Genomic DNA, 12799 nt, shown 5'->3' with positions numbered 1-12799 from the left:
TGCGACCATTGTCAGCCTCTATCGGTCTATTCCTCTTCCCACTGTCTATTACATCAACGCCCGCAAGACGAAGGCACAAGATTCAAGGATCAAAGTACGACTACATGCATGTACAGTCGATCTCTTGCATCGCTTACACTCCAGCTCCAGCACTTCCCTGGCTATCCTGTCGCCTGGGTGCTCTATCCATGCCGTCGACTACACTTCCTCTCTTCCCCATATTGTACATGCTTCCCTCGCTGCCCTGTCTGCGACCAGCTATGCCACTAGGTCCTCCAAACGTACTACTCAGCGTCCAACCTCCTGCCGCTGGACTGGCATCCCGAATACTGATTGCGGGTGGCAGCCCCAAGCTTGGTATTTTGTCTTCTCCTACAGGCAAGATTCGTGGAGAAGGAGATGGCGCGTGGCGGAAAGCGTCAGCGTAAAAGCTGGAGAGGAGTGAGGCGTTCGAGCAGAAGGCTTCTACTTCGTCTTTGACTTGCTCGGGAGAAAGCGATATGTAAGATGCAGACGTTGGAGTAGTCGCTGCTGACGATTTCAGATCGTGGAATGTGAGCGCCGTGTGGAGGAGACTGGCGTCTTGAACTGGTCGTGCCAAAGGACTGGCAAACGGACTACGATGCGGGTTACCACGCTCTACTGCAGGTGTCGAGGGTAGACGGCTGCTTTGACTTCCATCTGTTGTGGCTTTCTTGTGTTCATAAGGATCTACAGGCCGTATCCTGCCATTGTCTTTGGCACGGTTATGCGCAAGCCTGTTGGCTAGCAGGAGGAAGTTCCCATCGTCAGTGATCTGAGCGAGCAAGCCTCCGCTCTTATGAATGAACTGCGTATACTTGTAGTCGGGTGTGCCCCAAGAGTAAGTGACTTCAACGTCGGGCGGAAAGGCATTCGCAGCTTCCATGTCCAGAACAAAGTTTAGCCGCCGCAACAGGAGCTTGTGGTAAGCGAATTTATCAACTTTGGGGTACTGCGGGGAAAAGCTTGTTGAGTCCCACACTGCCTCAGGCTGAACCTGGGGAGGCTGCAATGCAAGTTGGACTGCATAGGGCGAACGGAAGGGATGATGGTCGACAATATCCGCTACCTCCGCGATGGGTACCTCTACCAGCTTCAAGCCGTACTTCTCCACACTCGTAGCCCAAGTGACGATAGCATCCTCAATGAGCTTCGCCGTAACGTTCATCCAATCAATGCGGATATGATAACAATTGTCGGGATTGTGCAATCGGTCGTAGTGTAGTGAAATGATCTCTGGCCGATACGAACGCTTTCTGGGATCGACATCATAGCGCATGACGCGTGACATGATGACTTTTCGCTTATGCGGTTCACCGCGCGTTGGGGTCTTTTCCCCCTCTTTGAGTGAACCTGAGCTGTTGGACGAAGAATCGGCGGTACCGGGACGTGACTTGATGTTTTTCGATATCAGGGGCGACGTCCGAGGCGCCTCCGCAAGTGGGGTGGAAGGAACAGATTTGTCTGCCTTTCTCATGCCAAACCACCCTGTTCGAGATTCGGCTCGTGGTGCCCTGTACTCTGCTGCAATCTGGAAGAAGAAGTTGCCATCTCGGAATTGATGCCGCCCCTGCACGTGCTGGAAGAGACCTTTCTTCATCAGCTCATTACCGAATTCCACCGCCTCGTCTCGGGTTTCGATATCCTTGAAGTTGGAAAGTAGCCAGTTGGTCAGATCAAAACCCAAGAAACAATTGTAGTGCAACTTCAGATGCCACCGACGATCAAGCATTTGAATTCCCTTCTCGCCCTGGAGATCTTCTGCAAGTTTCTTGAGGTCTATACTGGATGTGTGATACTTCTCTGCATCCGAAAAGATGGAAGTTTGGAATTCGCTGTCGGTATCATTTAGTAGAGAGTGGTCTGGGCCGGCTGCGACAACCGCCGAAGGATCGCGTGTGTGATACTCAATCGCAAGCGGATTTGGGTCCTTTTGCTTCAAGACGGACGCTGGCTGGAAGTAGCGCTCTTCTGGGGGAATATAGCGAAACTTCTGCCATAGCTGGGTAAGCTTACGAATGCCTTCGAGACGTATCTCTTCGGGTGAGTCTTGCACAGGCAACGGCCTGCGATGCATAGCCGGTATGTCGACTGGTATGAGCACAAATCGAGCTCGCCAGAAGCGCAGGACTTCGGAAAACTCGTCGTGATAGCCGGCCAAGAAGGTATCAATGATATTCCAGTTGTATTCCCTCCGTGGTGGACGTAGCACAATTTCTCGAGGATCATAGGTATCCTCAAACGCAGTGCGGATGAAAGGCTTATATGGGAAGGGCGTATCAATACCAGCAGATGACTCCAAGGCCGTGGTGGGTTTTCGGTTGTATCTCCTTACCTCGACCTCCCCTCCGGCTACACATACCAGCTGGTGGATATTGTTTCCAACGCTCATGAAAACGGTGTCTCCATCACTGGACATGTATTCAGGATCGAGAATGCTAGCGAGAGACTTCTCTTGTCGCCCAGAAAACTCAGCTACGGAAGAGCCAACAATGATCTGGAATCCGTGCGAGAGGCGAAAGGCAATCAACTCTTTGATGAGAGACTCTCGGCTCTTTGGTGCTTCCAGTATGTCGTCATCCTCATTTTGCGTAATCTTGTATGGGCTTTCGTTGTATTGCGTTGCTATTTGTTCAACAGAAGGAAACCACTCATGCGTTAAAGGTACTGCAGCGGGTGAACACAAAGATCTCCACTTTACAGTACCTGCCCTCAACGTCCTCGGGAACACATGGTGCCAACGCCGATATTGGTTTTTGGAGCTTATGATGTTTTTCTTCGGGTTGCAAGGATTGACCAAGACCGCCCAAGGAGCGATCGCACTTGTTGGCGACAGAGTACGTGGAGCATCTCTAGCGCCTGCGCTAGAAGACAAGTCCGGCTTTAGTCCAACGTGCTCGCCTGCCCCTCTCGCTCCTGCAAGTAAAAATGTAGATCCGGGATCTCTCACGACTGAACCAGGTTGCGAAGGGACGTTGGATCGGTCGGATTGCGCACCCCTAACCGTCTCGATCGAACGGCTTGCGCGGTTGGAGGCCAGTGACTCAGCCGATGTGGGGCCTGCTCGCGATGCAGGTTTGATTGCAATCGGCTGTGATGGCTTACCTGCAGAAGTGTTGCGAGTGCTTGCAAGTCTTTCAGCGATGGCACCCTTTTGATTCTTCTCAACAGTCAGCATTGCAGGCTTGACTTTACCCTGGCTGATATCGATGGTGGCATCCCCAAGAGTCGGTTTAGCTGGCGCAGCTTTTCCGCCAAAGCTCATCTGCCTCAGAAACCAATTTGAAGGTCTGCTTTTCAGTTCCGGCTGGGTTGTTGCGGCAGTCCCAGCACTAGTTATAGGCAAGAGTCCAGCTCGCCTTGGAGGAGATGACCTCCGACTCGGAGCTGGGGAATTGTTTGGCTTCACGTGCATAGCTTTACGATGATCTTGAGAATCCCCGGAACCACTTCTCTTGTGTGCCGCTGGGCGATCAGTTCCAACGATGCCCTTGGTCATGTTGTTCTGCCGCCGCAATATATCGGCTCGTGGCAATCCGTCGCCTTTGAGATCAGGCATCCGGTATGTACTGCCTCGAGGAGATTGGCTTTCAAGATCTTTAGATCTCTCACGCATGAGCTGCGGAAAGCTTGTTTCTGGCGGAGGCCGAGCTGACTGTCCAAGTGATGGGGCAGTGCTGCGGAAAGAGGAAGACAGACGCAGACTTCGCGACAACTCCGGGGATCCACTTGTGATGGTTTCGCTTAGCCTTCGCTTCTGAACCTGGAACTGATTCAACGTAGAGTGTCTTTCCATAAGAGGGGAAAAGACCCCGCCATCGTATGCCTCCATCCAGGCCTTCTGGGCAGCTCTTGTCTCGTCCAGCTGGTCGTCGGTGTATTCTTTGTCACCCCTCGAAGAATATGAGCCTGCTGCAGCTGCGGAAGGCTTGACTGCTTGCGCGGTTCGCACGCCCTCTTCGTTGGTTTCAAACAATTCGCGCAGATGATGCGGAAACATTGGATCTTCTTCTAGGTAAGGAATCGCAATGTCGCCCAGCTCATTCTCCATAACTCCCATCATTTGCAGCTCATACAAACGACATCGTAGAGAAAAGATACGACCCTTCTTGCGTGACTTTTTCACGATCTTGTCAGCCTTTCGTGGCTTTGTGAGTTCCAATATTTCTTCGGATGTTCCAGACCAGAAGGAGACATCCACCCAATACGGCATTGCGAACCTCCATCCATCTGACGAGTCAAGGGAATTGTCTGTTGGTATGCGTCGGACGGTGGATGCGCGTGACATGGAACCGAAATCCGGTTGGCTTTGGCGTGGAGTTTGATCTTCTTCTGTGCGCGAAATACTCGCGGCCCCGTGGCGCTCCTTGTCGTGCTCAGCCTTCATATCGGACATTGAGCGAGGTGTTTGGTACTTGAACAAGGGTACGGAATGGAGAGGCATCGGCGAGAGACACACAAGGTCAATACCGATACCTGATCCAATGAGAGTATCCGTAGTAAGTTTGAGCATGTTGTAGTCGACTTCAAAGACGCCAGTACCTGGAGTAACAACGATGACTGAGATACCCGTTCGAACAAGGTCTCGATCGATGTAATCCTTCGCGAATTGGGCTGCAGCCAGATTGATGGCTTCCAGGATATTACCTTGGCTTGCGGAAGAAGGTCGACCAGCTATGACAATATCAGTAGCTGTGTCTTCGGAGCTTGACTCGTCATTCTCAGAAACAGGCTTTACTGGCTTACGGACCAGAGATACTTCTCGGAGAAACATCCTGAACTCTTTTTTGAGCTGATACAAGATATTAATCCAATCACCGCTGGCCATGTCGCTCACAACCACTCTGTAGTAATCTCTAAAAGTGCCAGAATGCGACTCCGAGGACATGTTGCTCGTCGTCCCCTCGGGCTGATCTGCCAAGAGCTCTCCGTCATATTGCATCCTCGTAAACAGTATGATGGTAACCAAGTGTCGCGCATTGATCCTCAACCATCTCTTGAACAGGTCTGGAAGGAACCCACTGACAACCTTGTTGAACATGATTTCCCCAGCGCCTTCGGTATCGAAATCCCACATCTCTCTGGACATTTGGATGAACAATGTGTATCGTGCAGATTCGCTGCGAAAGATGGGCTTCGATTTTGGCGAGAAGTACCCGGAATGGACAGATTGGCCATTTATGTATATGTGTTTGATCGTGGCCTTGATGGTACCCATAAATAGTAGTCGTTGGCCACGGTAGACGGTACGCTTGCTGAGCTCGGCAATGGCCATGCGCCACATATCCGCGCGTGCTAGGTATTCGTCCCGGAACACGATCTCCACGTGATGGGCTTCGTGAGCATCTTCATCAGCCTCCGTCACTACAACCTGCATCCTGTTGCGGAACCCGAATACCTTCGCGATCCTCTCCGATATGGAAACCTTCTTGCTATTAGTTGTGCAAAAGATTACTTTGTGTGAATCTTACTTGTAGGTTTAGATACTTTGTCTTCAAGTCTGCGGGAAGCGGTTTAGGAACAAACACATAGGCTTTTTCTGCATCGATCTCGCGACCACCGGGAATGGTCGAGCCATTCTCGTCAATCGTAATCGTTATCGAATCCCGTCGATTTCTTTTCGAATGGTTATCTATATTGGGATCCTTGTGCAGCGCATCGGCTTTGAAGTGTGTCGCATCTTGCGACTGACTCTTGGATCCTGTGTGAAAGTCTCGAACAGTGTGGTCTGCATGTATCGCCACAATCTGGAGGAGTGCACCAGCACTGGTGGGTAACTCAGGGAACTTCTCTCCATTGAAGATGATCTCATCTCTAGAAAAGTTGTCGTCATGAGTCCAGAGAGTGCATACCTTCTGCACTCGGGCCGAGTGGGGGGTTGAAGCGGGTTTCGACATATTGGTTATTCCTTCTGCAAAGACGGCTGCTGGCTTCGTGCAGGATCAGGGACATGTCTGGGTTGCTCAGTCGCGTACACGCGGCGATAGTCGCGCCATTTCTGTCGTGCACGGATCGTGACGAGTTTCTATAACGCGTGTACAAGAGGTTTTCGCGAAATCAGCGGGGTGGAGCGCACTTGGATGGTCGCGTCGCGGATGGGACTCTGTAGGGCAGGGGACCTCGAGGTGCAGATGGTGCCAAGACGCTAATGGCAGGCTAACCTCGGGAAGTTGATTACGATAGCGCACCCCAATCTCATCACACATGATAGCAAGACGTGTGAAACTTGCCGTGACAACATAGAGATTCGAATCGAACGACATGTGCTTTAGGTACGACCAACAGTATTTCACGAGTATCCTACTGTCGAGATTCATATGTCTCAGACACACCCAGCCTTTCGTACTACCTGTCGAACTTGAAGCGAACACTAGACATGGCCCATGTATGACTCTTACGACGATGATTCCATTGAACACGCACCGCCAGCGCCCCAGCTCCCTTCGAATCGGATGGGAAACATGCCATTTCATCCAGGTCTTTCGAACAGCATGGCACGCGATTAACCACCAGATAATTCAAGCGGAACAGAAAGTGATACCCCACGAACATGAACAGACATTAACGCCAATACACCCGTGCTAATTTCACTGCGCCGATCTTACCATGACTCTTCAAGCAAAACTGTAAACCTGGAATGGCTTGCTCACACGAATCTCTTGAGCACCATGAACAATAACGCGGCCACTACTCCGTAAATGCAAGTATCGATCCAAGCCAGGTCCGGACTATGTTGGGCGACCTGTTGGAGCGGAGGTGCAGGTCTCGTCCTTGTCGGTCTGGCCGTAGGTACAGCAGGAGTGGGTCGCGTTTGGGTTGTGACTGGTACTGTAGCAGTAGGTACTGATGGCGCGGCAGGCGACGCGACTTCAGCAGGACTCTCTACTGCCCTTTGCTTGCCCTTGTCCATCGGCTTGTCGTCCTGGCCTTCCTTACCCAGCTCGTCGCGATAGGCAAGTCTCAGCTCTTCGGGGACTTCATCGTCTTTCCGCTTGCCTTCCTTCTCCTCAATCTCCTTGACGAGCTCCTCGCGCTCTTGCATGATGTCAGCATTGCTCTTGGCACAGCCGGCACATTTCCACGCGCCGCTGTCCTTGGCCATGCGCTCGCGTGCTTCTCTGCTGCATTCGATGCCGCCGAGCTGGCCCTTGGCGTCCGTGTCCATGAAGCTCCTTATCGCGACGAGGGCTGTGCGCACGCCCCAAGCCGGTTGCCATGTTTCTTCGTGATGACCCGATATGCTTAGACAGATTTCGCGGTTGACTTCAAAGCGGCCAGTGGGTGTAAGGAAGCGGAAGGATGGCGGGCGGAGAGGATACGTCGATGGCAGGACTATGCGGCCGTGGTAGATACCGCCGGCGTAGGGTGATGGCTCGGGCGGGCCGCGGATTGTGAAATGCCATTCGAAGAGGTTGGTTTCTAGAGGTTCGGCGTGGTAGTCTGAGGAGGGCGATACCGACAGTTCCGACGCTTCCTTTACTGCGACACGTGTCAGCTACTTGTCACTGGTCACAGCCCAATGCTCGCGTACATATGCGCTTGATAGTCGGGTTCTTTGTGTTGAACTGCCCGCGGGTGGACATGGTCGCGGTGGATACGAGCTAGCGAGACTGTTGAAATGAGAGGTTGTGAGTATGACTAGAGGTGAGAGCAGGTTTTAATGTATGTGTATTAGCTGCTGTGCGGCGCAAGCGTTGAAGCGCAATCACTCGGAATGCAACGTAGACAACCGTGAAGCGCCGAGGCTGCGTCATTGGCAAGTACCGCCGACTGCTCGTAATCGATAGCCCCAGCCCCAGCTCCAGCCCCACTTAGCGCGTCGCGTCGGACACTTCGCAAAACCGTCGAAGCTGCTGTAGCCTGCACCCAGAACTGCAGGGGCGATGCGATAGCAATCCATCTGCACGGAATTTGACTCGAGACATTACGTGCCTCCGCCGCTGCAGCATAAAGACGTGCAATTCCTACCACTCATACTCATCTCGCCATGTCTTACCATCCCCACGACCTCTTGATTGCGAAGTACTTCCCGGATGAAGACCTTTCCTCCATAGACTACGACTCGGTCCAGTATGCAGCTTTGTACGTCGGTGCGCTTGATGAGGAACGTATGGGCCGAGAACCTCCTCGCATCCCATGGCCACTGCCCCCTCAGCGCCCGGAGGAACATCTTGAAGCCAGTGTGGAGCAATGGCGGAGCCAGACGCTTCGGGCTGTCGACGCGCGCATAGCTGTCTTTACATCTCGTTCTGTTCCGCAGCACACAGTAGCAACGAAAGCTATAGCGACAAAGCCTACGGCAACAAAGGACCTTGAAGCTTCAGCACCAATAAGTCCACTCACTCCTACCCACCGCCTCCTCCTCATACCCGAGCTCTTGGAGCTTATTCTCCGGCAGGCGACGACTCAGGTTCAACATACCGCATGGGACGTCAATCGTCTTTGGCGGTGTACAATCGAACATATCCTTTCAACTCAGTACCGCTCTCACTTTCCATGTCCTCCAGTTGAACATGGCAAACCTATCGATATGGCCATATGTCCGTCGTGGATGCAACCGTCGGAAGATGAGATTTCCATTGTCGAGAATCAGACTACGGATGAGTCGCAAAGAGCTCAACACGAGCATGCGCTAGTCTGCTACCCAGCCAGAATTACTCAAGCCAACTCACTATCCGAAGACGCTTACCTGACCATCCGAAGATCTTACGGACAGTTTGGTTGGATGATCGGAGCGTCTACGCTTGTGGCTAAAGTACCACGATGGCTAGACCTCAGCCAGTTCCAGATGAATCCTCACATCCTGGAACTGTTTGGTAGCCGCATGGAGCTAAATCTCGGACGATGTGAGATTTCCTTGAAGGCAGGTACTCACCAGCCTTGCCTACTTCGAGGATCGCTACCAGGCGGCCGCTTCGCAGAACTCATAGTTGACATGTTCCTGACGGAGCCTGCCTGCAAGACACTTGGCATATACATTCCCCAGTTGCATAACAATCGTTTGCGTCTAATTTCTAGAGTAACCCAGGAACATGGTATCCGTGTGGGACATTTCTTAGGCACACTTCAGCGGCATGCTGACAAGCTTCTCTCTACATGGCAAAGACAGGCCGAGATCCTTCGCCAGAAGATTCAAAACACACACTGGGCATCACTAAGCACTGAAAAGCAGCGGCTTAGCCCATGGATACATCACGCCTCGCCGACTTTCATCGTGTTTTTCGAACCGACTCGTGGATGTACTAAGACTGTGGCTCAACGGGCTTACCATTCTAGTGGCGATAGTCTTGATACACGTAGGGATGAATGGTTCAGCATCGTTGCAGATGACTGACTTGAGCTGAACTGATCGTTCTGGAAGTTCATCGAGCTTGCCATCACTGAACACGCATTTGAGTACGGTCCAGGGAGGAGGGTAATTAGCAGGCACTAAAACCTTCAGTGCGACGTTCCCTCAAGAGATTCCCTTCTGCAACCTCTTATACATCTCCTCCTCAGCAATCAAATCAGTCTTGAACTGCTTCGTCTGCTCGGCAACGCGCATGAGATGTACCCTCTTCAGCTTCCCACCATTCTCCTCGTCCACCAATGCGATACCCATAGCTGTCGACACCACATTCCTGATCTGTCTGCCATTGAATCCGAGTTTGCGACTGTCTTTCTCGACCCACTGCATGAGATCCTTGTAGTTATGAACGAGCTTTTTGTCGCGAAGTTGCTCGAGGAAGGATTCAAAGATAGCGATTTGTTGAGATTGCATGAGTTCTTCGTATTTGATTGCAATGTCTGAGGCGTGTGTATTAGTAAGACGAAAAACGCTGAACCAGCATGTGTAATTGGGAGACTTACGAATGCGACTCTGAACAGCGATGTCGAAAGATCTCATGCGGTTTGTAGTGAGGATCAGTATGCCGTCGTAGTACTCTAGTACCCGCAAGAGTACCGACACCATGGCATTGCGCCTCAGATCGTTCTCGCCGCGACCGCGCGCTTCGAGGAAAACGTCCGCTTCGTCGAAGAGAAGTACGGCTTCCCATTTTCCTGCGAGATCGAACACCTTTTGCAAGTTTGCTTCAACTTTGTCGCCTTCAATTCCGATGTCAGATACTCCGACGGAAAGTAAAGGCTTGCCGGCCATGAGAGCTACACTCTCTGCGGTTAGTGTCTTTCCAACACCGGGATGACCTGAAATTGATCAGTGACTATGGAGTGTTATCGCGCATAAAGAATCTCTTACCGTAGAGCATGATGACGAGGCCCTTCCCCTTGTCCGGCGCAAAATCTTGCAGGCTCTTGGATACGCCCTTAGCATCGGTCTCCTTCCCGTATTCATGTGCTTGCACGGACCATTTGACCAGCTCTTTAGAGTCCGAGTCGAGTTGCAGCTTGTCGCGGAATACACTTGCGTCGGCGTCGTTAGGAGGATTGAGCTTTTCCACCAGCAGCTGCGCCCACTTCTTCTGCTTCAGCGCGTATCCGAGGACTCTTGGAGGACAATGCATGAGTTGATCTGCCGACATGGCTGTGTCAGAGGCGTGTCGGTCCCAATGGGTCTTGTACATATCTCTGTAGATCGGGTTGGCGCGTTTCTCGGGCGAGAGGTTTTCCAGTTGGCCACGAAACTGGGAAAGGTCTCCTAGAATTGGAGTGTTGGGAGCCAGGTATTCAAAGAAAGAGGTGAAATCAACCATCGTGGTCCCGTCGACCTAGAGCCAAGTTATAAAGCGATGTATTGTAGTCAGAAGCAAGCGATTACTTACCTTTTTCTTCTGGATGTATCGAGCCTCACTGTTTCGTCCAATGCCAGTGTCAGTGGAAGATGTAGTATCATCGTCGTGCCGTCGGCGCCCTCCCTCGTCTTCATTACTACCGATGAAGCTACGCCCTGCGTGGAAATGTGCATCTCCGGAGTACGTAAACATCTGTTTGCCTTTGCCAGGATCGCAGAGCTTGACAAACTTCTCTCCCCGAGCGATGAGCCGTTTCTTGAGGCGAGCAATTGCTTCTTCCGACGAGATGTCTTGTTCATCTGGGCTAGTATAATATTTGAGCGGGTAGAACGGTAATTCCACAATGCTCTTTCGATTAGAACCCCAATGGCGGATCTTCATCTCAAAGGGTACTCTGGTAAACTCTGTGCCCGTCCAGTCGAAGCTGAAGCATACCAAGTCAAAAGTGTGTTCTTCTCGAACGAAAGAATCGCACGAATCGACGGTAAAGATTTGAGGCTCGCCCAGGCAGGGATGTGAGACGATCAGGGTACCCGGTGGGAACAGCGTCCACAGAGCTGCGTGCGAAATGGTGCTCTCTTCCACGAAGAAGTTTCTCTCTTTGAAGTACTGGTCGAGAGGTAGGATACCTGAAGATGCGGAGATGATTCGCATGAGCTCGCGGAGGTCAACTCGAGCTTGCTTCTCCTCAGGCGTCTCGTTCTCCACGAACTTCTTTGCTTCCTCTTCAGCCTCTGCCCACGTCCAGATTAGACTCGCAAAAGGAGAGCTGAGGCTTTTGATCATCTCATCTGTTCCGAGCCTGGCCGTTATCTTGCCAATCAGCTTCTGCAATGGCTCAGACTCAATCTGGGCTTCCGACAGGACCGTCTCAACTATGTTGAAACGAGGTCGAAACATGGTAGACTTGCGGAATGTGAAAGCTCTGCGACTTTGAGGTTTGGGTCCAATCTCCTTCTTCTCGTTACTTTTCGTGATCTCATCATCTTTGTAGTCGCCAGTGTCAGGATCCCACTTGTTCACAATGATGACATATCGAGGTTCTTCTTCCTCCTCGGCATCATTCTTTTCAACAGGTGCCTCGGATTTGCCGTCATTCTTCTACGCCGCGGTCAACATATAGACTTAAAAGCCTGAGATTCAAAAGCGTACCTGTGACGCACGATCATCGTCGTTATTTGCCGAAAGGCGCTCCTCAAGCAGGGCTATCTTCTTCAGAAGTAGCTTGATGTACTGGTCTTGGACCTGAGTTGTTTCCAGGGTCTTCGCCGTATCCTAGGTATCCATTAGAATCTGCAGAGGCACGAGCGTGATGTGTCGTACAAGGCCTTCGTCTGCCCCAACGGTAGCCTCGTCCATCACAGGCTGCTGCGACATTGTGTGAAAGGGATGAGAGGAGTTGCGATCGGGCTCACACGCAATGCGAGCAAGCTTGTAGCGAGGGCCCTTTTGTGTATCTTTGGCGAACGCCAGATACGCGCCTGCCTACATGATGCGACACCTTCCGTCGGCAACCGCGAGGCCCCCAAAGGTATTGACCGGAAGTGGTCACGACATTGGGGGCCATGATTGGTAATTCTAGATTACCCAACAGATGCAGGGTCGTGTACATCCGACGCGACTCGAAAGGGAGGGCAGTATCGCCAGTTACTCAGCACAGGTACTTCGTTCAATTGGTCTGACGGAGGTTCCATGTCCTTTGAATGTCCAGGTTAGGGTTGAGAGGTTGGCGCGGGGTTGTCGCTGCAGTCATCTCACATGTGTCAGCCTAAACACGAGATACCTTGGAAGGCGCCACGCACAAGGCTGAGTGCAACAAAGCGCAAAACCTGAACCCTGATTCGTACGCCCCCAGCCTCCAGATATGCATCGCGTATTGGAATCTTAAAGCTGGTCGCAACCCTGCATTGTTTATGTGGATGGGTAACCTGCGTTGTAACCTAGGCAAGTGTCAGCTGTGCGGTAGTAGCAACAGGAAGGAGCCTTGCATACCCTGCTCTGTCGCTTCCTTGCAGTGAACTCCCCCGAAAGTCGGCGCATCTCAGTTA

General features: G+C 51.9%; 2 protein-coding genes across 2 annotated transcripts; both read right to left on the bottom strand.

Moving 5' to 3' along the window:
* Nucleotides 1–133: 133 nt before the first annotated feature.
* J4E85_000751 (uncharacterized protein) lies at nt 134–7604 on the bottom strand (the record flags this gene model as incomplete). The annotated part of the gene is made up of 5 exons (XM_051465041.1): nt 134–5453; nt 5509–5835; nt 5997–6046; nt 6866–7500; nt 7553–7604. The coding sequence occupies 5 exons, from the start codon at nt 7602–7604 to the stop codon at nt 134–136; spliced, it is 6384 nt and encodes a 2127-aa protein (XP_051331562.1).
* Nucleotides 7605–9475: 1871 nt separating this feature from the next.
* On the bottom strand, nt 9476–12128 carry J4E85_000750 (uncharacterized protein; the record flags this gene model as incomplete). The annotated part of the gene is made up of 6 exons (XM_051465040.1): nt 9476–9807; nt 9871–10206; nt 10259–10727; nt 10782–11852; nt 11904–12026; nt 12075–12128. The coding sequence occupies 6 exons, from the start codon at nt 12126–12128 to the stop codon at nt 9476–9478; spliced, it is 2385 nt and encodes a 794-aa protein (XP_051331561.1).
* Between the last annotated feature and the right edge of the window lie 671 nt (nt 12129–12799).

The sequence above is a fragment of the Alternaria conjuncta genome (genome assembly GCF_024043145.1).
Source record: "Alternaria conjuncta strain BMP 0040 chromosome Unknown scaffold_1, whole genome shotgun sequence".
Taxonomy (NCBI): Eukaryota; Fungi; Ascomycota; class Dothideomycetes; order Pleosporales; family Pleosporaceae; genus Alternaria; species Alternaria conjuncta.
The sequence above is the reverse complement of the archived record's forward strand: the minus strand, read 5'-3'. Positions and strand labels throughout refer to the sequence as shown.